This window comes from Cavia porcellus, unplaced genomic scaffold (assembly GCF_034190915.1).
Source record: "Cavia porcellus strain 051 isolate PalLab524CR breed Dunkin Hartley unplaced genomic scaffold, mCavPor4.1 scaffold_25, whole genome shotgun sequence".
In the NCBI taxonomy this organism is placed as follows: Eukaryota; Metazoa; Chordata; class Mammalia; order Rodentia; family Caviidae; genus Cavia; species Cavia porcellus.
In genome coordinates this window covers 29,608,037-29,630,543 of record NW_026947508.1, presented here as the reverse complement: position 1 = coordinate 29,630,543, position 22,507 = coordinate 29,608,037, and the positions used below count along the sequence as shown (strand labels likewise).

Here is a 22,507-nt window from a genome sequence, read left to right as displayed (position 1 = left end):
TCCAAGGACTCCACTTTCTCTGGCTATCTACTATCCTGTTTCCCCGGCCATCACACACTCCCGGGGCCATTCCATCCATTCCCCTGTCACTGTAAAGGACCCTGTGCCCTGGGCTCCATAGTCAGGGATCTCCCCTTCCCTCCAAAGGAGATTGCACAGCCTGTCTTGATTACTCACCCCCCACCCTCCCCACAATCAGCTCATCTCTTCTGCTCCAATTTAACAGCCACCAACTGCAGTTGTAGCTCATCTTCCTTCATCCACTCTGAAGTGAGGCAGGAGCACAGCTGTTTGCCACTGGGGGAAGCCAGTCTCCCTCCTCCTTCTCCAGGCTTGACTTCTCAGCATCATCTGGGTCACTGCAGGTGTCTGCAGCCCTTCAATCCTCATCTCCAAACATTTATGAAGTTCCTACCACTAACCAGGCACTTACACCCTTCATTTCGATGAACCCTTAAAACTGAAGCCGGAGGCCCAGAGAACTTAAGTAACTCTGGCGTGTGCGCATAGCTGCTAAGTGACGGTGTCGGGATTTGACTATAGATTGTATCTGTTATTGCCTTCAAGTTTATGTGTCCTTACCTGGGTGCCCAGGATCTTATTACCCTGCTATTTCTTCTGAACTGGGAAGATGCTCTGAAAATTTGACCCTGAAGGGGAGTAACTCTCCGCGTTCCCGATGAGGGAAACACATTTGGCGAGGGTCCTGGGTCCTGTTCCGACCTCAAGATGCAGAGTTGTGCAGGTTCGTTGACTGCTTGAAATCCCCCAAGGGCCTGCGCCGGGGTCCAGGGAACTTGTCCCTGTGCCAGCCTCTCTCTCCAGGCGCAGCACGACAGCTCCGGGCAAGGGAGTGCGGGAGGGGGCTGCGGACTCCCGGGCCCTGCGCTCCAGTCCGTTTTTTCTTGTGGATCCCAGGAAGGGGGGCCGGCTGGGGGTGGGACCGCGAAGGGGGGATTCCCTCCCGCGTGCGAGCGCGGACTGGCCCCTCTCCGGGCTGGGCGCTCCGGGCGGCCGAGCGGAGGCGCGGCGGAGACACGAGCCCGGAGCGGCGAGCCGGAGTGGGGCCGTGGCCCCTGGCCCTGCGGACATCGAGGGCCCCTGAGAGCCATCCCCAAGGACCGATGCGCCGGGTGGGGCGCTGCCCCCGAAGGCGAGGGCGAAGGCGAGGGAGAGAGCCGCCCGCAGATTGAGCAACTTGGGAACAGGCAGGAGGAGCGCGGGCGAGCCGGGCGCCCAGGACGGTCCCGCGGCCGGCCTCGCCTTCGCCCACCCGGGCTTGACCCGCGAGGCTGGCAGCGCGAGGTGAGTCCCCTCTCTGCTGCCCGGTGCCCTTGGCACCGATGCCCCTTGCCCAGGGACGCGGGCGCCGCGGTCCTTCCGTCGGGGTTTGGCCGAGCTGGGTTAGGGGGAGATAGACACGGGGAGCCCGACTTTCATCCAGCTTAGGGAGCACCTCCTAGATCCCCTCCTCCGAATCCTGCCCCTCCAAGCATCCCGCAGGCCGAGCCAACGACAAGACACCTCCCTTTGCTGCCTCGGTCCCCCTTGAGCCCTTGGCTCGCGCGTATCCCGAGTCGCCGGCCCTATCCGACATCCCTTTAGTGCAGACACTAGTCATCTCTGCTCTCACTGCCTCGGACACCTTGCCCTGAGCCCGTGGTCCCTGGGGTCCCTCTGTCCCAGTCCCGCTGCTTGGGCCGGGGTCCGACGTGGCAGGCAGCGTGTGCAGAGGGGCGCACGACTCCCAGGCCCGTGGGTCGCTCTCAGAGCAGCGGACTGTACTGCCGGGTTGGGGGCGGTGTGGCCCGGCATTCGAGCATAGCACGGATGGAGTTGGGGTGCGGCTGCTCGGAGGCAGGGGTTTCTGGGAAACTGGCCTCTCGGCCTCAGAGGGCTCTCTTGGACCTTGGACTTGGAGATGGATTGATTTCAGGGCGGGTTCACCTTGGGCACCTGTCCTGGCGTCCCCAGGTGCTGGGGTCAGAAGAGGAATGTGAGCCCTGGGGCGGTGATGGAAGGGTGCGAATGAGCCTTATGGCGTTGCCTCGGGTTTAGGGACCGGCTCCAGCACCCAGCCCCGGCTCTGCAGAGCTGATCCCGAGGACCATAGGTCAGCCGGACACCTACTTAGCCCCGTGATTCCTTTGGCCCCACAGGCAGCCTGTTCTGCGACCTCTATTCTCCAACCCATGGCGCATCCGGGGATCGCTAGTGAGAAATTATCTGGACGGTTTACATTTTGGGGTCTGTATGCTTCCCAGGATAGAGTACCGATTTATCCTGATAGTATTAAAGGCAAGAAGGTTAAAATGTTCCATCTCTGTCTTAGGACTGAGCCTGGCCCTCGGCTCCACCCCCAGCTGTGTCCCCCTCCCCAGTGTGTGGCTTCTCTCCCACCTTGCCTCTTTTTGGTCCCTTGTCTGTTCTGCCTGACCCCAGCCCCTTCACCTGTGAAGCTTCTGTCTTCAAGTGGTGCTCCACAATCAGCTCCCTGTGCCTGCCCACCCTCCTGGCCTGGAACCACAGAGAACTTGGTTTTTTTTTTTTTGGTACCTGGGATTGAACTCACACACACACTTGCAAGCCAGGCGCTTATGCCGCTGAGCTAAATCCCCAACCCCAAGAGAACCTTGTTCTTTCTGGGCCTCATTTCTACCTTCATCCTGCCTGCAGTTGTGGTGCAGTAAATGCAGCATAGCAAGGGGCAGGGATAAAGGCACCTTGGAGCAGTGATCCAAAGCAATACTGAGCCATTGTTTTTGCCTGCAGTCAGCTGGATTGAGTAGTTGTGTTCCCTTTACATAGGGTATTTGTCCTGCCATCTGCCCGTTCCAGCTCCAGCTTGGCTGAGATGGATGTTCCTTTGCAGCACTGATTCTTCCCCTACCCCCCCAACAAGTGCTGGAAACTGTTATTATCCCAGAGGTGAGGGAAGCCAGTGTCACTTGCTCCAGCGAAATTCACATCTGGATCCTCCTCTCCATTTGCCAGCTGTGATCTTGGTTCCCTGGTGATTTAAGTAGGAGTGGGTCAACCTGGGACAGAGGCTGTATGATTGTGGCAGGGACCAGGCTGACAGCTGGAACCTGGGGATGCTGGAGCTTGCATTTGTTGAGTACACACCCTCATCCCAATAGGCACAGAGTACAGAGACCTACTCTGCTCAAGGACCCTAGAGAAACTAATCACACAGTGATACCTATGTTACAGACCCAGGGTTAATTCCAAGTTTGTCTGATGCAGTGTTTGTGAAATGTAAGGACTGATGGAATGGATCTGCCAGGGTCTGCTACCTCATCCTGACAAATGCTACAGTTGGAGGTAAATCCTGTCTCTCCCATGCCAAGGAAACTGACCACAAAGATAAATGCAAACATGGAAATTGCATGCCAGTGCTCAGTATTAAGTTGGTGGGAAATGGTATGTTGATATGGGAAATGGTATTGTTGCTTTTTAAGTGGCCATAGGAATGAAAGAAAGGCAGACAGAAAGCCTTGGTCATATGAAATACCACAGATATATTATTTAAAGCTCATTCGACTATATACGAGCGCCAATTGGAGCAGACTCACATGATACCTCATTTAAGCTATAAAGAATCAATTCTCTTGCAGGTAGGGAGACATCAGCTCAACTAAGCTACTAACCCAGGGTAACACAGCTGGTAAGGAGCAGAGCCAGCAGTTGAAGTCAGGCAGTCCGATTCTGACGTTTATTCTGGTGATCACCTCTGAGACAATGTACTTGGGGCTGGAGACCCCAGTGTAGTAAACTCAGCTGAACATCAGTAATCTGTGGGTGGTGAAAGAGTGTTGTGGGGGCTGGGAGGCTGGGAAAGCTTTGGCAGGTCATGCAAGGAGTACTGGAGAGGCACGCAGGGCTTGGCACTGACAGGGCATTTGGGGGTGGCTGGGGGCATCTCTGCTAGCTCCAGCCATAGCACCAGGTGGGACCCATCAGCCTCGTGTAAACACTTCTCACAGGCAGCTTAACCACTTGAGTGTGGCTGGCCTTCAAAGCTGGTGGGAGAGGCCGAGGGAGGGAGGCACATAACTCCCTGGGGGGATAATGATTTATCTCCTGTGCAGGTGGACTCCACTGGGGCCTCTTGGAGGGGTGAGGGGGCGAACTGGGCACTTGGGAGCTGAGGGGGAGAAGAGTAGGACGGAGCGGAGGAGTACCTCCAGCTCACATCGCAGCTTTCCCATTAGGAAGCCAACACTCAGCTGACACACTCCATAAGCCTGTGCAATAGTCATGCCTCCTATCCCCATTTGCTAGATGAAGAGACTGAGGTTCAGAGAGGCTGGCTGACCTGTTCAAAGGCCACTAACTGGCAGACAGGCAAGCAGTGCTTCCTTAGGTCCATCACGCTTCCTGTGGTATGGGCCAAATGCTTACTGTTTTCACAGGCCACTGGACGGGCAAGCCTGGGCAGGCCTCTTTTGAGGGTGGGTATCATGGGAGTGCCAGAGAGTAAATGTGTGATTTGGAGCAGAGGTCCTGTCCTGGCTCCAGGTGGGGCTCTGAGGCTCAAGCATCCAACTTCCCAGACACATCTGGCCAGGGAGGGGCCGGCTCCCCTGCTCCCATCACCCCAGCCGCTGGGTCCCGAGCCCTGGCTTTCATGGGGCTGAGGGATTATCGCCATTCTCTGTGTCTCTGGCCAGGGCGGGCATTGCTGCCTCTTTTATCCCCTCACAAAGGCCAGGCCCACCAGGCCTGCTGTGTCAGAGTTTCTGTGCCTGGGATGGGGGGTGGGGGGGTTACTTCCTTTCCTCCCGCCAAGCGCAGAGGGCCATGCAGAGTCTGCCAGCTTGCTGGGGGGCCACTCTTTAGCTCCACAACAGGTGAGGAACACATGGATGACTCAGCACTGGGAAGAGAGCTCCTCTTCAAATGACAGGCTATCACTGCAGCATGAGGTTTGTAGGGTAGACTTAACGAAGGACTTCCAGGGTGAGCTGGCGGATATTAGCCAGGGTGGGGCCAGCTGGCTCCCATTATTGATAAATCACCAGCAATTCATAAGTCTGGCTCCAGCGTTCACCATATTCCAGGGACTCGAAGAATTCTGTGGGTGAGAACAGGAGCTAATTCCTTCCCCAGGGATACCAGGTGGGTTATTTGTAGAGTCTGGTCATTCTGGGCTCTCCCAGACTGACTGGAGAAACCCAGGGGAAGGTTTGAAGCCTGGGTTGGAGGCCCAGGCTATACTAGAATTAATCCTTCTCTCTCCCCTTCCTTCACAGGTTGGTTTTGGGGCTGTCTGTTGCAGTGATGAAGATCTCCCATGTGACACTCAGAGGAGGCTTTGAGGAACTCTGCCTTTGAGGACCCTTGGTCTGGGCCGATGGACCCTCTCTGTCCACGGTTGAGATTTTGGTGGATTTGGGCTGTGGCCTAGGCCTGAATCTCCTGCTGCTGACCTAGCCTTAGAGGCACTAGCAAGAGCCCGGCACCACCCACTGCCCCCCAGGGACCACCCCTCCTGCCGGGGGCCGGAGCTGAAAAGTGACTATGCGGCTTGGGCTCTATGTGGTGGCCCTGGTTCTGAGCTGCCAGCACCTCACCGCCAGCAGCCGAGGGCTCAAGGGGAAGAGGCAGAGGCGGAGTGAGTAATGGAGTGGCTGGGACCACCAATGGCCTTGGCAGTGGGAGAGGGCCACCTGGGGGGCCTTGGGTAGTGTCATTCTGTGATGACCATCACAGTCTTCTGCTCTGTCTACTACAGCTTTGTAGGTTTTGCAATACATTGTTCTGCCTGTGGAGTATTCAGTTAGTGAATTGATTTGTCGAGATTATCTACACTCTGTCTGTTTTCCCTTTGTAAACTGCTTTCTGGATTAACCCCTCTCTTCTGAGGATCCAGTTTGCGGATTATGCCCTTTGACATAGCATCAGCTTTGTGTGGTATCCATGGCAGTGCTTTCGGGAGGGCTTCCCTCCCTAGTACCCTTCGTTCCCTCTTCACTGGCTCCCGGGTTCAGGTCTCCTAAAGTGTGGTCCCTCTGGACCAGCAGCCCTGTACAGGGAGTAATGGGCAACAGGGCTTTCCCTGCCTAGAGCTTAGGCAGAAATAGTGGCACAGGGACAGTTCAAGATTCTCCATCCGTAGCTTTTCAAAAGGCCCAGTGGGATATGAGGAACCACAGTGGGGTGCTGGGGAGGCAGGCAGGCTGCACTCCTGGGTAGCTTTGTTTTCTCTGCTTTCAGGAGGGAGCCTCCACAGGAGGTACCAGTGGGAGAAAGAGGTCTCCTTTCAAAAGAAAAATAAATTCTATTATTGTAGACATGAAGAAAGGGGGAGAAATGGGCCTGAGGACACACAGTCAGAGTTGGAACTCAGGTCTCCTGATGCCTGTAAACCCTGCTTTTTCTTTTCTTTCTTTCTTTCTTTTTTTTTTTTTTGGTACCGGGACTCAAACTCATGACCTCGTGCATGCCAGGTAGGCACTGTACTATTGAGCTATATCCCAGTCCTTGTTTTCTTAAAAACATAGCTTGACGTATTTCAAGATTAACCTGCCAGACTCCCCTCCCCATACATTCCTTACCTTTTGCTTAATAGCTCCGGTGATGGAGCCTCTAGGTAATGGGAGTGGCTACTGTGTGCCAGGGACCCTGTTAGGGGTTGGGGAGGGGCCGCTGGACTCCCAAAGATGCCTTTTAACATTCCCATTCCCAAGGTTCCCAGAATGGGAACTGTCACATGCACAAATGGGGAGTCCCTCAGAAGTCTCACCAGCTCCCTCCTTTACATTTCCTCAGACTGATGCTCCTGAGAAGGTTGACAGGCATTGCTTAGCCAAGGCCAGAACTCAGCCCAGGGAGAGAGGCCCAGAGAATTGATGAAACTGAAAATCCCGAGCTTAACAATTACTTCGGTTTAATCAGCAGTGAGGCCTTGATTTTCCTCTGTTGTGGCGAGTATTTTGCCAGATGTTGTTTAGTGCTTTGTAATCAATCTGCTCTATTTCCAAAATGAGAGGGAGAAAGAGATAGGGGAGGGGAGAAGAAAGGGACAGGGGGAGAAAGGAGAGAGGGGAGGAGAGAGTCACCATACTTGTGACATGCACAGGTGATTTACATGTGTAGGACCACATCACCTAAACCAGGGGCCATAAGACCTGGGTCAAGTCTGCTGAACTAGAGAAGAAAAGAGAAGTTCTAAGTGTACCTATAAGGACCTGCTTTCAGCAGTGGCCAATCCAGCAGAAATTTTGATTGCTCCCTCTTGATATAGCCCCATCTAGGCAGCTTCAGCAGCATGCAAAGTGTTGTCATTGCCAAGTGGTGTGAGTGACCATCCTTGATGGTTACAGTCAAGGACAGGGGAGAGATGGAGACAGACTTGGGCATAGTGAGGGTCCAGAATGGACAGAAGCTCAGGGAGGCAAACCAGTGTCTGCCAGTAGGCAATCTTTGTTACTTAATATCCATAAAACCACAGCCATTGGCCAGACATAGTGGTGCACACCTGTCATCCCAGCACTCAGGAGGATGAGGCAGGAGAATCACCGTGAGTTTGAGGCCAGCTTGGGCTACATAGTGGGTTCAAGTCCAGACTAGATTATATAATGAGACCTTGTCTCAACAAACAAAAAAACAGCAACAAAAACCACACAATCATCAAGCTGAAATGTAATTTTACAGGAATACAGTAAGACTTGCATGAGACAATGGATCTATATTTGTTCATTTGTCTGAAGTGCTGGGTATTGAACCGTCACACATGCTAGGCAAATGCACTTTGCCACTGAGCTACATCCCCAGGGCAAGATATGTATTTTTAACAACCTGTGTGAAGCATCAAGCTCTTTGTAGACTTCAGGATGCAAGTTCTGATTTAAGTAAACACTGTGTGGACTGTTTCACCTGAGGATTTTAAGGGAAGCGGGGAAGACAGAAGGAGACCGAGACACTGTGTGTGGCTGCTGTGGCCTCTCACAGAGTGGAAGGTCACTGGGCAGGTTGGGGCCTCAAAGCTCAGCTTGCTGTGTGACATCCATTGACTGCAGGTCAGGGGGACCCACAACTCTGACCGTCAATTCTGTACCACTTATGGACTCAGAATGTGAGCGGAGCACTTACTCTGGCTATGAATTATGAAGGCTGCAGCAAGGCTGTCCTTTATCCTCCACTTATCCTCCACTCCTCGGGGACCCCAACCTGAACCCCTCTTCCTGTACCTAGCTTCTTCACTCCTTCTGCACCTCCTCCTGAACCCTCACACTCCTATCCCTTGCACCGAATATTCCCTTCCTGGGCAAGATATTTCTTCTTTCAGCCCTGCCCTCAGAGTCCCCCATTCCTTCCTTGAGCCCCAACTCCTCCAGATGCTGGGATTGCCCCTTTTGCCCCTCTGACTGACCCTCTTCCACATGGAGCTGGCATGTCTCCTACAGTGACCACCCTCACAGTCCCTCTCCTCCCCAAACTCCTGTGCATTGCTTGGGTCACTCAGCAAACATCCACCACAGCCAGCACAGCCAGGTCCTAGATTGCAAAGGCAAATCTTGAGGGTCTCTTGGCGGTGGGGAGAGGCCACTCAATCAGTGTTATGATCATTGCCACAAGAAGAAATGAAGGACCTGAGAGAGCCCAAAGGAGCTAGGGGGAGGACCAGGGCACAGCTAGGAGTAGCTGGGAAATGACCCATAAATGGGATTCTAGGGAGCCCTAGAGTTTTCCTGGACCAGCTAGCTCTGCTTCTATCTGGCTTTCACACTGGGAATCTTTTGCATTGGCAAGAAGTAGTCTGCCGTGAAAGCTGGATATCAGCACCTGTTAGGATGGAGTTAGTCAGGCCTAATGGGGCTAAGCTAAGAGGCTGGGGACAGGACCTGCAGACCTGGACAGAAGTCAGATAGTTATATACCCTTTTACTTACCAGACTGAGAAGGCTGGGCCTGTTCTGAATTCAACTGTGGATGACAAGGAGCCATGCAGAAATTTCATTCTGAGGGCACACGGTCCAGCTGCAGTCAAGTATTGGGGAGTACCTGGACAGGCAGGCTAGGCCCTGGAGAGAAACAGTGAGCATCTCAGCTTAGTTAAAGAATACTGGGTTGGGGCTGGGGATTTAGCTCAGTGGCATAAGTGCCTGCCTTGTAAGCAGGCAGTCGTGAGTTTGATCCCCAGTACCGATAAAAAGGAAAAAGACCAAAAAAAAAGAGAGAATACTGGGTCTTCCCAGCGAGGGCAGACACAGGGCTTTTTTGAAGGCCCAGGGATGACACATCTCCCAAGAAAGGGCCTTCCTGACCCTTCATCTGTCTGATCCTGGGGTCCCACTCCCTGTTTTCTTTCCCATCAACTCAGGTCTCTGGCATTGAGTTTGGTTCCTCCAAAGCTGGATTCTACCCCCACAGCCAAGGTCATCAGTCCCTGGGTGGTGGACAGCCCTCTCCATCCTCCACCGAACTTCACACAACCCACCGTGGGGCCCCAATTGCCGTACAGTTCCACACCCCATACTTTAGCCAGCACACTTTCCATCCTGTCCTTGAGCCTCTGTTCACACCCCCAGTCCTAACAACAGGAGGCCCCACCCTTTTGGGAGTTTCTCACCCCTTCCCTGGGCTCCCATTCAGAAATAAAACAGTCTCTGCCCTCCAAAGCTCTTTCCAGTGGGAACAGAAGATATAGTAAGAGATACTAACAATATGAGGTGATGTCTGCCATGATAGATTTCAGTACCACAGACATGGGGATTTGAGATATACACCACCCAGACTTGCAGGACAGATGGTAAGATCAAGAAAGACTGCCTAGAGGAGGTGATTTTAGTTCTGACGCTTGAAGGAGGTAGTCAGGCTTAGGAGGAAGCAGGTTGTGGTAGGCAGAAGGACCAACTTGAGCAAAGACACAAAGGTGTGAAATAATATGTGTCCAGAGAAACAAAAGTATAAACTACTTAGACATTGCACTGAGAGATGAGATGCGTAGGATTAGCTCATGAAAGCTTTTTAGGCCTGGCAAGGAACTGGATCTTAATTCTGCAGGTGATGGGCAGCTATGGATGGATTTGAGGCAGGGCTGCAACACCATCTACCTTCCCAGTTAAGAGATCCCTAAAGATGATTGGGGAACTGGAAGAAATAAAGACGGGGAGGAGGAAGCTGTGAACCAGATTCCATTCCTTGGAGAGAGACCAATTGAGCCTTGCAGCTGGGCAAGGCCTCATCAAAGCCACAGCAACTAGAAAGGGTTTTAAACTTGAAAGATTGTTGGAGATGGGAGGCAAGAGGGACCTCTGGAAAACACAGCTCTTCCTCATTTGCTCAGGAAGAAGGGAAGAGAAGCACAGTGCAAGTGGGTGGGGAAGCCCAAGCTGTGTAAGAGGGCGCCTGCACGTGCGGGCCTGCGTGCCTGCCTGTGATGAGCGCCAATAGGAGGCCCTTTCCCCTCTCTGAGAGACTCTGGCCCTGCAGGGCCACCTTCCAGCAAGGCCCTGCAGAGCACCACTCCACCCTAAAAAAGCAGCAAGAGGGATTTTGCTTAGCTGTCAGTCTAACCCTCCTTCCAAGGTCCTATTCCTCACCAATACCATACGGCCCTGTCTTCTTCTCCATGAAGACCCTAAGGTGTTAGTGCCTCGGCCCTTTGCACAGGCTGCTCCTGCTGTGTGGCTTTGCCTCCCTGGAGCTTCAGTTAGGGTTACAGTGAATGTTTGGGGAAAGAGCCTGTTTCTCTTGGACGCATATTACATCCTCTGTGTTAGCTGTTCACTGCTATGACAAAATACTTGGGAAAAAAAACTTATAGGAAGACAAATTTATCTTAGCTCACAGTTACTGGCTCCATTAATTTTAGGCCTGTGGTGAGGCAGGGTGGAAGGGTGTGGGTGGAAAAGCTACTCATGGCAGCCAGGAATCAGAGAAGGAGTGAGAACCAGGGAGGAAAAGACTGGGGAACAAATATCCTCTCCAAGGTTATTTCCCATGACCCACTCACTGTCTTTTCCTAGCCCGTACCTCCCAAATTTACATTACCTTCCAATAATGCCATGAAATTATGGTCTTGCTGGGCACACTGGTGCATGCCTGTAAGCCCAACACATTGGGAGGCTGAAGCAAGAGGATCACCTGGGCAATTTGGCAAGATACTATCTCAAAATAAAAAATGTAAAAAAGGAATAGAAATATAGCTCAATGGAAAAGCTGCCCTAGGTCTGGTGCCTGATAGTGATCCCCCCTCCAATATATATATATATATATATATATATATGTGTGTGTGTGTGTATATATATATATATATATATATATTAATTCACTGATGACATCAGAGTCCTTTATAGTCCAATCTGTTTCCAAAAGCCCATTAGCTAACACAATAAATCTTTTAGGGAGACCAAAAATTTTAGATAAGCATAGCCATCTTCCTTGGACCCTCTCTCTAGTCAAAGCCTTATTGCCATTGTTGAACTCACCCACCTCACAGAACCCCCATCCTGTATCCCCCCCACCATTTGCCTCATCAAGCAGAGAACACCTTTGGCTTCAACCCCTGAAGCATCCCTGTCCTCACTGAACTGAGCCCTGCCTGTCACTGAGCCTGAGCTCTGAGAACTTCCAAAACCCCTGGGGTTCAAACCCTCTGTCCCTTGTCTCTGGCTCCAGCCTCTTCCCCTCCCCCTGGCTGAGCCAAGCCTCCCCCGACCTTTATATTGTGCTCCTCTGTCTCCTTGGTCTCCACAGAACCAGTTCCCTCTGCCTGAGCCCTGGAATCACCTCTCACCTCATCTGCTCTGTCTACAATCTCTTAGATTCTGGCCTGGCTTTGTTGTTCTTTGTTGTCACCTCCTCTTCTGCTTTCATCCCCTTTCACTGACACCACCCTTCTCAGTGTCACCCCATCAGTGACCAGCAGAGTCAAGTCTCAGAGGTTTGCTTCAGGACTCACTGGCGTTGGCCTCCTCCCCTAAGATCTCTGCCTTCCCAATCCGGTTTCTGTCACCACTCCCTGCATCTCTTCACATTTCTCCCAAGGTTTTTCCTAACTTCTCTCCCAAGATCCTCGTTCTCTGTTTCTCTGGAAGGCAGGTGTTGTCCTGGGTTCACTTTGGCCCTCCTGTCACCCCCTCTTCTCACAGCTTCTTCCCAAGGCTGCTTTTCCACTCTGAGAGGTTCAACAACCAACTTTTCTCCTTCGCAGCTGACTTCTTGAAAGAGAGATCACTACTTCCTTCACTTCTTCCCTCACTTTTACTCCACCATCTACTGCTCTCCCCTCCTCACCCGCACTGTCCCACTGAGACACCCATCCCCACCAGTGTCATCAGCAACTGTCCGTTGCTGTGGAGTCTTGACAGCATCCTGCATATTGACACCTCCCTCTTCTCTTGAGCATATTCTTCCTCTGGAAGAATTCCTGCTTCCTTGAGTTCCAGGCCTTTGTGTCAATTGCCTAATAGACCTCCCCAAGTGTCCTACAAGGAACCATACAGTCACCACATCTAAAGCCTAAGCTCTCACTGTCCCCACCCCTGCCATCTCTTCCTCTACTGCTGCTCCTGGGGTCCCCTTCTCAGCAAAAGGCTGACAAGCGTTCTGTGACGCAGCCCAACGTCTTCAAGACAACGTGACTTGTGCTTGTCCTCATCCCTCCCCCAACGTCCGCTCATCTCCCAGACTTGTGGATTCTACAGCCTGGATATCTACTCCTTCCCCTCCTCATGGTTCAGCCTCAGCTCTTCTCCCCTCGAGTTGGAACCTAGGCATCTCCCTGACTCCACTCCTGCTACTTCTGCCCCCCATTCTCCACTCCATGTCTCCTGTCTGATTTCTTGTCTTTCAGATAATATCTGAGTACTGTTCCATAGTCCGAACCCCTTCCTGCTCTGACCCCTGCTTCTTCATCCAGCTTCTCATCTGAATACTCAGCTACACTGCTGTGCTGAACTCATTTTGGGCCCTGAATGTGCCACCCTGTCCCTGGTAGCACTCAAGGAAAATGTACAAAGAGAATGCTGCAATTTGAATGGGTGATGGGTGATAGGATTCTGAGAAGGCCTTTTGCAAACCTCTTTTTCACAAAAGTGAAGAGTAAGGAATAAACAAAGCCATGGAAGGCTGCCACTGGGACACCTGGGTCACCAGTCACCAGTGGGTTGCTTCAGTTACTAAAGAAAATAAGGCCGAGACCCAGAGGAGTGTTCATTTTAACAGCGAATTAAGTAAACATAGTGAGTAATAGACAAATTCATAACTTCAAGTGGACTTGCTAATTTGTACTCCAGTTGAATAAAAGGCTCAAAGTAGAAAAGTAATCCTAAAGACTCCTTTATAACCACAGTATAGCATTTGGAGTATTTCCTCATGCAGTGACTAGCCCAACAAGGACAATACTCAGTTTTAAATGTATTAACAAATAGTAACCTGATTCTACAAAGAAATTTCATATTTAATAAAATCAATCTACCATACTTTCAATCTCCGTAGCCCCTATATTTTCCTACTTCTGCCTTTTATATACTGTGTTTTTCTCTACCTGGAACACATTAGCTAAGAAAACTTGGTACAGTGGTTTATTTTTATTTTATTTATTTATTTTTGGCTGACTAATTTAACCTCTTCATTTAATCATCTGTAAAACATGAGGATTAGGGGCTGGGGATTTTGCTCAGCGGCATAAATGCCTGCCTTGCAAGCAGGCACTCGTGAGTTCAATCCCTGGTACCGATAAAAATGAAAAAGACAAAAAACAAACAAACAAACAAAAAAACATGAGGATTATTAAAAATAATAGTACCAAGGTCAGGCATGGTGGTGCATGCCCAGCATCAGGAGGCGGAGACAGGAGGATTGCAATGAGTTCAAGGCAAGCGTAGGCTACATAGTAAGTTCAAGGCCATCTTGGATTCCGTAGGGAGACCTTGTCTCAAAAAGACAATAAATAAATAAATAAATAAAAGTACCTAGCTCATAGGCTATTGGAAAGATTAAATGAATTAATGTTTGTCAAATCCTGAGAATGGAATCAATGTTTAGCACTTAGTAATAAGCTACCCTATGATTATTGCTGTGTTTTCTATGATTATTATTGCATTATTATGACCATGGCTGTGTTTGTAATTCTCCTCCTCTCTGAAATCAGGAATCATCCCTGGAGCATATATGACTGCCAGCAGCCCTCCAGAGTTCCCTGATCCAGGGTAGAAAGGGAGGCACGTGATTCACTGTTTCTCCTGGCCCTGCACACTGGGACTTTGGCTCCCAGTCTGGCTGGGAGTGCAGCCTGCGTGCCAGCCACACTCTCCTGAGCCATCCCCTGCCTTCTTACTCTGATTTTCCCTAGTCTGTGTCTCCAGCCTGTGATGATGGCTGCTCCTTGCCAGGGTCCTCCTAAGTGATTCATAACTACTCAGCCTTCCTTCTCAATGGATTCTCTTCCTGTGGGCATTTTCCAGTGTTCCAGTTTCCACAGTTCATTCACACCATAGGCCAGATATCTGGGAATCACCCAGGCTCCTCCCAAGTCGTCTCTGCCCGTTAGCCATAAGTATTCCCTGAGCATTTTTTTTTTTAATGGTGGCAAGGTTTATTTGAAAAGTGAGAGATGAGGAGAAACTGGCTGTGCAGAGCTAAATTGGGCCAAATAAGAGAGGAAAAGAAAAAAATAAAAATAACAGTACACCCTGGTCTGGAAGGCTCAGGATGGGCTACTGTGAGCAGTCATGATAGCCCTGAACAACTTCCAAATCAGTCTTCTTCTCTCTGTCTCCAGTAAACAGAATTTTGTTTATGATTTCTTCACTTTTCTCACCTGGTTGACCTAGTCACCTTCCTTCCAAATCATTCTTCGGTCTCTGCTCTCCACCCTGACTGCCAGAAGGTTCTTTCTAATGCATAAATTGGACCAGATCTTACCCCTGTTTCGTTTTCCAATGGTTCCCTGTTGGCTAAGTTGTTCAAAAAAGGTTCCAAGAATTAAACTGAAAAACAAGTATTGCGGAAATGTTTAGAAAACACAGCTTACTTTCTCTTCTCTTAGATAGTCACACTGCACAGGAGTGTAATAAAGGTTGCAGAAAGCCCCACAACAGAGATTTGCATTGCACATTGGTTCTGGGTTTTATCTGACACACTAGGCTTTTCTCCACATCCTCCTACTAGTCAATTGGGAGAAATCTTCCAAAGAACACTCTTGGAGAAATGCTGTCTGGCAGATTAAAGTTCAAGTTCAGTTTCCTTAGCATGATATAAAAATAGGAAACTATTTTTCACCGTTCCCCAACCCGTTTTTACCTCTCAGATTATCTGCTGTTCTCCTGTGTGTAGTTCTGTTCACCCTTGTAATCCTGCTTTGCCTCTTATTTCTTACATGGCATCTGCATCTCTCCTTTTGAGTCCACTGTTGCTTGGCTTTGCAGCTGTGCCATTTGCCTCTTTGCTTGTTTTCACTGAAAGGTCAGTTCCTCTGCAGAATGGCAGAGTTTATTTGTCTCACTATTCCCAAGACTCACACGGTGCATGGGACATGGCAGGGTCTCAGTGTTGGCTGAGCAGGTAAAAGATGAAACAGGATCAGAGCTCTGAGATTCAGTGCTGTGACGGGAGAGCTCACTGCCTCTGAGGATAATTCTGAGCCAGGGTTTGTCAACCACAAAACCATTGACATTGCGGACCAAATGGTTCTTTGCTGTAGGGACTGCCATGTGCATTAGAAAATCTTTAGTAGCATCCCTTCTCTCTTCCTCTTTGATGCCATGAGCAGTTAACCACTTCGATGATGATAAAAAATGTCTCGGGACTGGGGATTTAGCTCAGCTGTATAAGCGCCTGCCTTACAAGCAGGCAGTCGTGAGTTCGATCCCTGGTACCGATAAAAAGGAAAAAGACCAAAAAAAAAAAAAAAAAAAAAAAAGATAAAAAATGTCTCTAGGTGCCAGGTGCACACATGTGGAATCCTAGAATTCTAGGAAACTGAGGCAGGAAGATGGTAAGTTCCAGCCCAGCTCGGGCAATTTAGCTACTTAATAAGAACCTGTCACAAAATAAAGAATGTAAAAAGGCTTGGGGTATAGCTCAATGTAAAAACTCCAAATTCAGTTTCCAGTATGAAAAAAAAAAAATAAACAGAGAGAAATCACTACACATTGCCAAATGTCCCTTGGGGAACAAATCATACCTGGTTGAGACCACTATTCTGGACATAGGTTATTTTCCTGTCTTTGGGTAGGTGATACTTTTCTCAGATAGTTTAATCCATTCTTTTGTCCTTAAAACTTTATCAGACATCAGCCAGGTGTGGTGGTGTACACCTGTAATCCCAGAACTTTGGAGGCTGAAGCATGAGGATTAGTGTGGGTTTGAGGTCACCCTGGACTACACAGGCAGTTTAAGGCTAGCCTGGACTGTGTAGTAAGACCCTGTCTCAAGACAAACAAACAAAACCCCACAAAAAACAAATTTATCAGACATCAAAATAAATAAACAAATCCTCCTTCCATACATGAGGCTGAATTTTCTATCTCTGGGGGAAGTCAAGTAAGTTCCAGGAGGGGTAGAGGATGGAGGAGCCAGCCTAGAAGAGGCGCTTGTGCTGGAGGTGGGGAGGCTCGTGGGATGGATAGGAGTCCTTGCTCTGGGCGTCTCCCTTTGTTCCCTAGAGTAGAGAGAATGCTGCGGTGCGCAGAGTGGCCTTGGAGAGAGATGCCAGCCGGGCCTATGCTTTCTGAGAAGCATGTTCTCGGGCAGAAGGAAAGTCCCATCTACCCTCCTCCTGTTTCTGTGGGAGCGCGGAAAGATGAGGGCTCTCCTACAGCTGCCTTCTCACCCTTGCTCGTCCTTGCAGTCAGTGCTGAGGGGAGCCAAGCCTGCGCCAAGGGCTGTGAGCTCTGCTCCGAGGTCAACGGCTGCCTCAAGTGTTCACCCAAGCTCTTCATCCTGCTGGAGCGGAACGACATCCGCCAGGTGGGCGTCTGCTTGCCATCCTGCCCGCCCGGATACTTTGACGCCCGAAACCCCGACATGAACAAGTGCATCAGTGAGTGTGGGCACGCTGAAGAGGGGCACTGAGACTGCACCCTGGGAGAGGGTGCTTCGAACTGTTGGTGGCCCATGAGGGACACAGAGGGGTCTCTGATGAGAGGAAATGAGGCTCTTGATTTGTGTCTCCAACTGCCCAGATATCCCACCCATACATCCCACTCTGTGTCCAAGCCAGAGCCCACCTCCTCCCTCAACACTATCCCCATCTCTGTTTCCACAGGTCACTCTCGGTGTCCCGACTTGTCACCCAAGCCCTAGACCTGAAACCAACTCTCACATGTGCCGCTCCTACCCAGCCAATCAATATCCATCTCTTTCCATCTCCATGCCATGGTTTTACACGCACCTCTCCCCCAGGCCACTGCACTAGCTTCCCCATCTGTCCTGAGCCTGCCCTGCATTGTCTCCAACACTGTGAAAGATGCTTCTGAGAATACAGCCTATCCCAACACACTTCTGCTGGGAAACCACTTTCGGCTCCCCACTGGCGCAGGGAAATCTACATTTGGGTAGCCCACTCTTTCACCTCTTCTGCCCCCTGATCTTCTGGGTCCACTTTGCTATACCAGCTATAGCGCCACATGCTCCAAGGCCCAGACTGCCCTCTCTCCGTTCCATCTCCATAACCTCATCTGTGACATACTGGGGGACATGCAGTAACCACACCTGAGTGAACAATGCCAGTATCTCTCTATTTGTTCAGGACCTTGTGGTTTAGATTGTGTGTCAATTGAGCCTCCCAATAACCTTTGGAGGGAGACATGGTAGAAGGTACACTACCCTTCAAGGCAGATAACTTAGCGACTGGGGGAGGGGAGGAGTTGATGGCCTCCACTTGGCCACCTGAGTTCTGATCTCAGTGCTGCTTTTTATCCATTGTATAACCCTGAGCATATCTCAGCCTTTGAGCACTGCGTGTTTAAAATGGGAGTACTAGCTTTTACCCCCTGGGGTTGTTGTGAGATGCACCTACAAAGCTCTTGTTATCTGGCACTCAGCACAACGTACTTGATGTTTCTGTTTGAGTTGTTTTACTGGCAATCAAAGCCAGGAGTCAAGCACTAGGCAGGAAAGGAAGGATGGAGCTGAGGCTGAGATAGCCATAGAGGTTAGGAGATATAGAGGAAGGTGGAGTGGGGAGCATTCTGGGATGGAGGTAGGACCAGGCTGTCCTTTTGGTCATCAAGGTGTTGGGAGGCAGGAGGTTTCTGGCTGTGCCAGCTGCTGGGAAACTGAGGTGTCAGAGACAGAGATGAAGTCAGCCTCACCTGCAATCCAGAAAGGGAGAAATTGTGAAAGACCTGCCAGGCCCCAACCAAGCTCTACACAACCCACCCTCCCCCAGAGGAGGGAGCTGGCAGAAGGAAAGCAGGGAGGGACCCATAAGTCCAACTAAGGTGGGTTCTGGAACTTGGGCTTGCACAAGAAGAGGAATTTGCCCTGGGATTGCTCCCTGCTCCTCCGAGCAGATTACTTCTCCCTCAGGCAGGAGGAGAAGCAGAGCTGGGATGCTGTGGATGCTCAGCAATGAGGGAAGGGGGGTCCACCTAGCCACTCTGCAGACATTTCTCTGCCCCTCTTTTCCACTCTGATTGGGGATGGGTGTGAGATGGGATGCCAGGAGAAGCTGAAACACTCCTCTTACACCCCACCTAACCCAGGGGACTCCCTTTCTCCTGTTCTCCTAAAGCCAGTTCCCTTAGGCCTCTTCTTGGGTTCTGAGGTCTGATGCTGGGTTCAGGTTCTAACCAGCTAATGGTGGCAAGAGTCCCAGTCAGTCCTTGGGGGCAGCCCCGTTAGCCTCCCCTCTCCAGTGCTGTCTTTGCCTCTGCCTTTCTTCTCCTAAGACTCCTCAGCTGTGATCGAAAATGTAGGGCAAAGTCCTGGCCTCTGTGTGGGTGGGCATGGATAGGTGGGTGTTGGGACTGGGTGTAAGGGAAGTGTCCATTTCAGGCTGGGCCAGAGGCCCCCAATTTGGTCCTGTCCACAGAATGCAAGATTGAGCACTGCGAGGCCTGCTTCAGCCACAACTTCTGCACCAAGTGTCAGGAGGGCCGGTATTTACACAAGGGTCGCTGCTACCCAGCCTGTCCTGAGGGCTCCACCCCCACCAATGGCACCATGGAGTGCAGCAGTCCTGGTAAGCTGCAGCAGATGCTTCAGGCAGAGTCTGGGACCCCAGGTTGAGGGGAAGGATGGGGATCTGGCCAAAGAGCTCATGGGGTGGGACGATGTACCCAGAAAGCTTACCTCGCCCCATCTTCTGGGGTTCCCATGTGGCCCTCTCTACCCTCCAAACTAAAGATGTTTGGCATGAGGCCCAGGCAGAGGGCAGGTGGGTGAGGCTCCTCTGAGGTGTTCTGGATGGGGGAGGAAGGCTCCTCCTCCTCTTCCCTATCTCCTGTTCCCTCCCTTCATGCCAGCACAATGTGAAATGAGTGAGTGGTCGCTGTGGGGACCCTGCTCTAAGAAGAAGAAGCTCTGTGGCTTCCGGAAGGGCTCTGAGGAGCGGACACGCAGAGTGCTTCATGCTCCCTGGGGGGACCACACCACCTGCTCTGACACCAAGGAGACCCGGAAGTGCACAGTGCGGAGGACGCCGTGTCCTGATGGTGAGCTGCAGCCTCTGCCCCTTGGGGTCCAGCCACCTCTGGAACCTAGCCAGTACTCACAGCAAAGCCAGATGGAGAGTCCTCCACCCAAGACCTCATGCTGTCCAAGCTTGAGGCTGTGTCCTGGCAGACAGCGGTACCCCAGAACTGTGTGGCAGGAGCTGAAAGCTTCTGTGGTCTCCATCCCTGCAGTGTCCCCATTTCTCGTGGTTGTTCACGCTAAAAGGACCCTTGCTGGTCAGATAGAGGATAGGCTTAGTCTCAGAGATAGGACACAGCCCACAGTGACAATGAGGTTGCTGCTGCTCCTTGTCTGGCCCCACAGGTTGCAGGTGAGAGGTAGGGAGGGGGCTGAGCTGTCCTGAGCTGCATTGAGCACCTGGAAAGTACAGTAGGCCCATGGGGACCCAATGTGTGAGAAGGTCACAAGGAAGAGGAGAGTATTTGGTGTGCACTGAGGGGTAGGGGGAGCAGAGACTCACTCTGGAGACTCTTAGTACTCGTGTTGTCCCATCTTCTAGTGGCTACTGGTCAGAGGAGGGCTTCAGGTGACCAGAGTCTCCAGGTCTCCTCACTGCCTCCTGCCAAGCTTCCTCGCTGCTCTGATCCCTCACCTTGCCCAGGATCTCTGTACACTCTTGCTGATTCTTCCTGCTGTCTGGGTTGTTTCAGGGCAGAAGAGGAGAAAGGGAGGCCAGGGACGGCGGGATAACACCAACAGGAACTCAGGCCGGAAGGAGAACAAGGAAGCCAGCCCGAGCTCTCGGAGACCTAAGGGGCAGCAGCAGCTGCCACGGCAGCCACAGCCAGGGACAGCGGGACCACTCACATCTGCTGGGCCCACCTAAGCACAGGATCCAGCCCCCAGGCACATGCAGAAGAGCCCTGTGCTGCTTTGCGTCAGGAAATCTTCCTAGAACTGGAGTGTCAGTGGCAATGTGCACGTATACACTCCATCCATCCATGCACTCACAGCCATGTCCCACTGTGCAATCAGACATACACATGCATGTGCAAACACACATACACAACTGAGGCCACCAGAAGACACTTCCACCCTGTGGCCCAGCAATACACACTTGGCGTACGATGCACACAGTGGATGTGTCAGACCATTTCCCAGCATCCAAATGCAAACTTTGTAGCATGCAACCTTCTGAAGAAGCAGCTGGGATTGCAGGTGTGGTGGAGCAGCCAACACTTGAGGACTGCTGAGGGAGAAGAATTCATCCTGCCCATTCAGCACGCCAGCTATGTGACTTTATCTTGGAGAGTATCCCTATGCATCTGTGATACATATCAGGGCTGACCTGACTCAAAAAACTGCTTAAAAGTTTATTTCAAATTAAAAAAAAAACCAACCACCGTAGCCATAGGTACCACTTTCTGTTTCAGAAACCAACAGTAGTCATAGGTACCACTTTCTGTTTCAGAGTGTGAGGATGGGGGTAGAGGGTAGGGCTGAATTTCTAGATACTCCCAAATTGCAACAGAGGTCCAGAGCAGGAGGAAAACTTCAGGGAGATTCTGAGAGCAGTAACCAGGTCCTCTTTATTCTCATTACTTAGATTAGGTCTGTGGACCAACACAACATTGTCACCAAGCACTTATTAGGAATGAGAGTCTCAGGTCCCATCCCAGATTGAATGAACCAGGATCTGCATTTTAGCAGAATTCCTTCTGCTTAGCGTGCTCATCTGGGATCAAGAAAAGGCCCTGGGCCAGCTCAGAAGGGGCATTTTCCAGAGGCTACGTCTGGGATGGGGTCCTGCTCAAAAGTGAGGCAGTGAAGAAAACACTCCTATGGCCTGCTGGTGTCCACTGGCACCAGTCCACGTGTCAGCGGCTGGTTGGTTTCCAGATAGACCCAGCTTGCTTTCGTGGACCTTAGAGATCGGTGGGAGAAACAGGCCTGCATCAAGTACTTACAAATAAGGTACGGACACGGACTGACCAAGTTAAGGCAGCAAACCCTGGTGCATGCGTGTCACTATGAATGTGAACGCAATGAAATAAAATAAAAAACTTTATCTCAATGAGGCTTTCTCAGGAGGAGGGAATATCTGAGCCAAGCTCTGAAGGGTGAGTGGAAGCCTTAAGACAGAGACTGGAGGAATGGAATTCTAGACTGGTACAGCCAGCAGAAATGCGCAAGCCACATATGTAATTTAAAATCTTCTGATATTCATAATTTAACCAAATATCTATTGTCTACCCAAATATATGCAAAATATTATTTTTAACATGTAATCAACATAAAATTTTTTTGAGAGATCTTTTACATTTTTTAAAACCAAAACAATTTTTTGGAGACAGTCTTGGTGTGCAGGCTAGTCCCATCTCAGTGTGTAGCCCCTGCTGACCTTGAACTTGTGACCTTCCCGCCTCAGCCTCTTAAGTCTTAGGATTGTAGGGGTGTACTACCATGCCTAACTTGAACTAAGTCTTAACATTGCCCTTGTATTTTTACATTTATAGCATAACTTCATTTGAATGTTGAAGTTTTCATTAGAAGTACTTGATCTGTATTTAAACTTCATAAAAATTAAGGTTAAAATAGAAAATTGCTTACCCAAGTTATTTTAAGAATAGTTTTTTCCAATAACTGAATTGAATATTTTTAAATGTAAAATAGCATTAAAAATTCAGTTCTTCAGCTGGGCATGGGGGCGCACATCTGTAATCCCAGAACTCAGGAGGCTGAGGCACAAGGATCCTTGTGAGTTCAAGACCAGCCTGGGCTACAAACTGAGCTCAAGGCCAGCCTGAACTGCATTGCGAGACTCTGTCTCAAAAAGATTTTTTAAAAAATTCAGTTCTTCAGTTGTACACTTGTCATAGTTTAAGCTTTCAAAAGGTATTTGTGGCCAGGGACCACTGCATTAGACAGCACAT

At 50.6% G+C, this 22,507-nt stretch overlaps 1 protein-coding gene across 4 annotated transcripts; it reads left to right on the top strand.

Annotated features, from left to right (window-relative positions):
• The first annotated feature begins 410 nt into the window (after positions 1 to 410).
• On the top strand, positions 411 to 20,981 carry Rspo1 (R-spondin 1). 4 transcript variants are annotated; one of them, XM_063236099.1, is made up of 8 exons: positions 976 to 1,305; positions 2,160 to 2,247; positions 3,247 to 3,324; positions 5,256 to 5,617; positions 16,804 to 16,995; positions 18,991 to 19,140; positions 19,424 to 19,612; positions 20,285 to 20,981. In XM_063236099.1, the coding sequence occupies exons 4-8, from the start codon at positions 5,524 to 5,526 to the stop codon at positions 20,458 to 20,460; spliced, it is 801 nt and encodes a 266-aa protein (XP_063092169.1). In that variant the 5' UTR covers positions 976 to 1,305; positions 2,160 to 2,247; positions 3,247 to 3,324; positions 5,256 to 5,523; the 3' UTR covers positions 20,461 to 20,981. The 4 variants fall into 4 exon arrangements, with proteins under 4 accessions (XP_063092171.1, XP_063092169.1, XP_003471453.1 ...); XM_063236101.1 differs by lacking the exons at positions 976 to 1,305; positions 2,160 to 2,247; positions 3,247 to 3,324 and adding an exon at positions 411 to 745; XM_003471405.5 differs by lacking the exons at positions 2,160 to 2,247; positions 3,247 to 3,324.
• Positions 20,982 to 22,507: the final 1,526 nt, after the last annotated feature.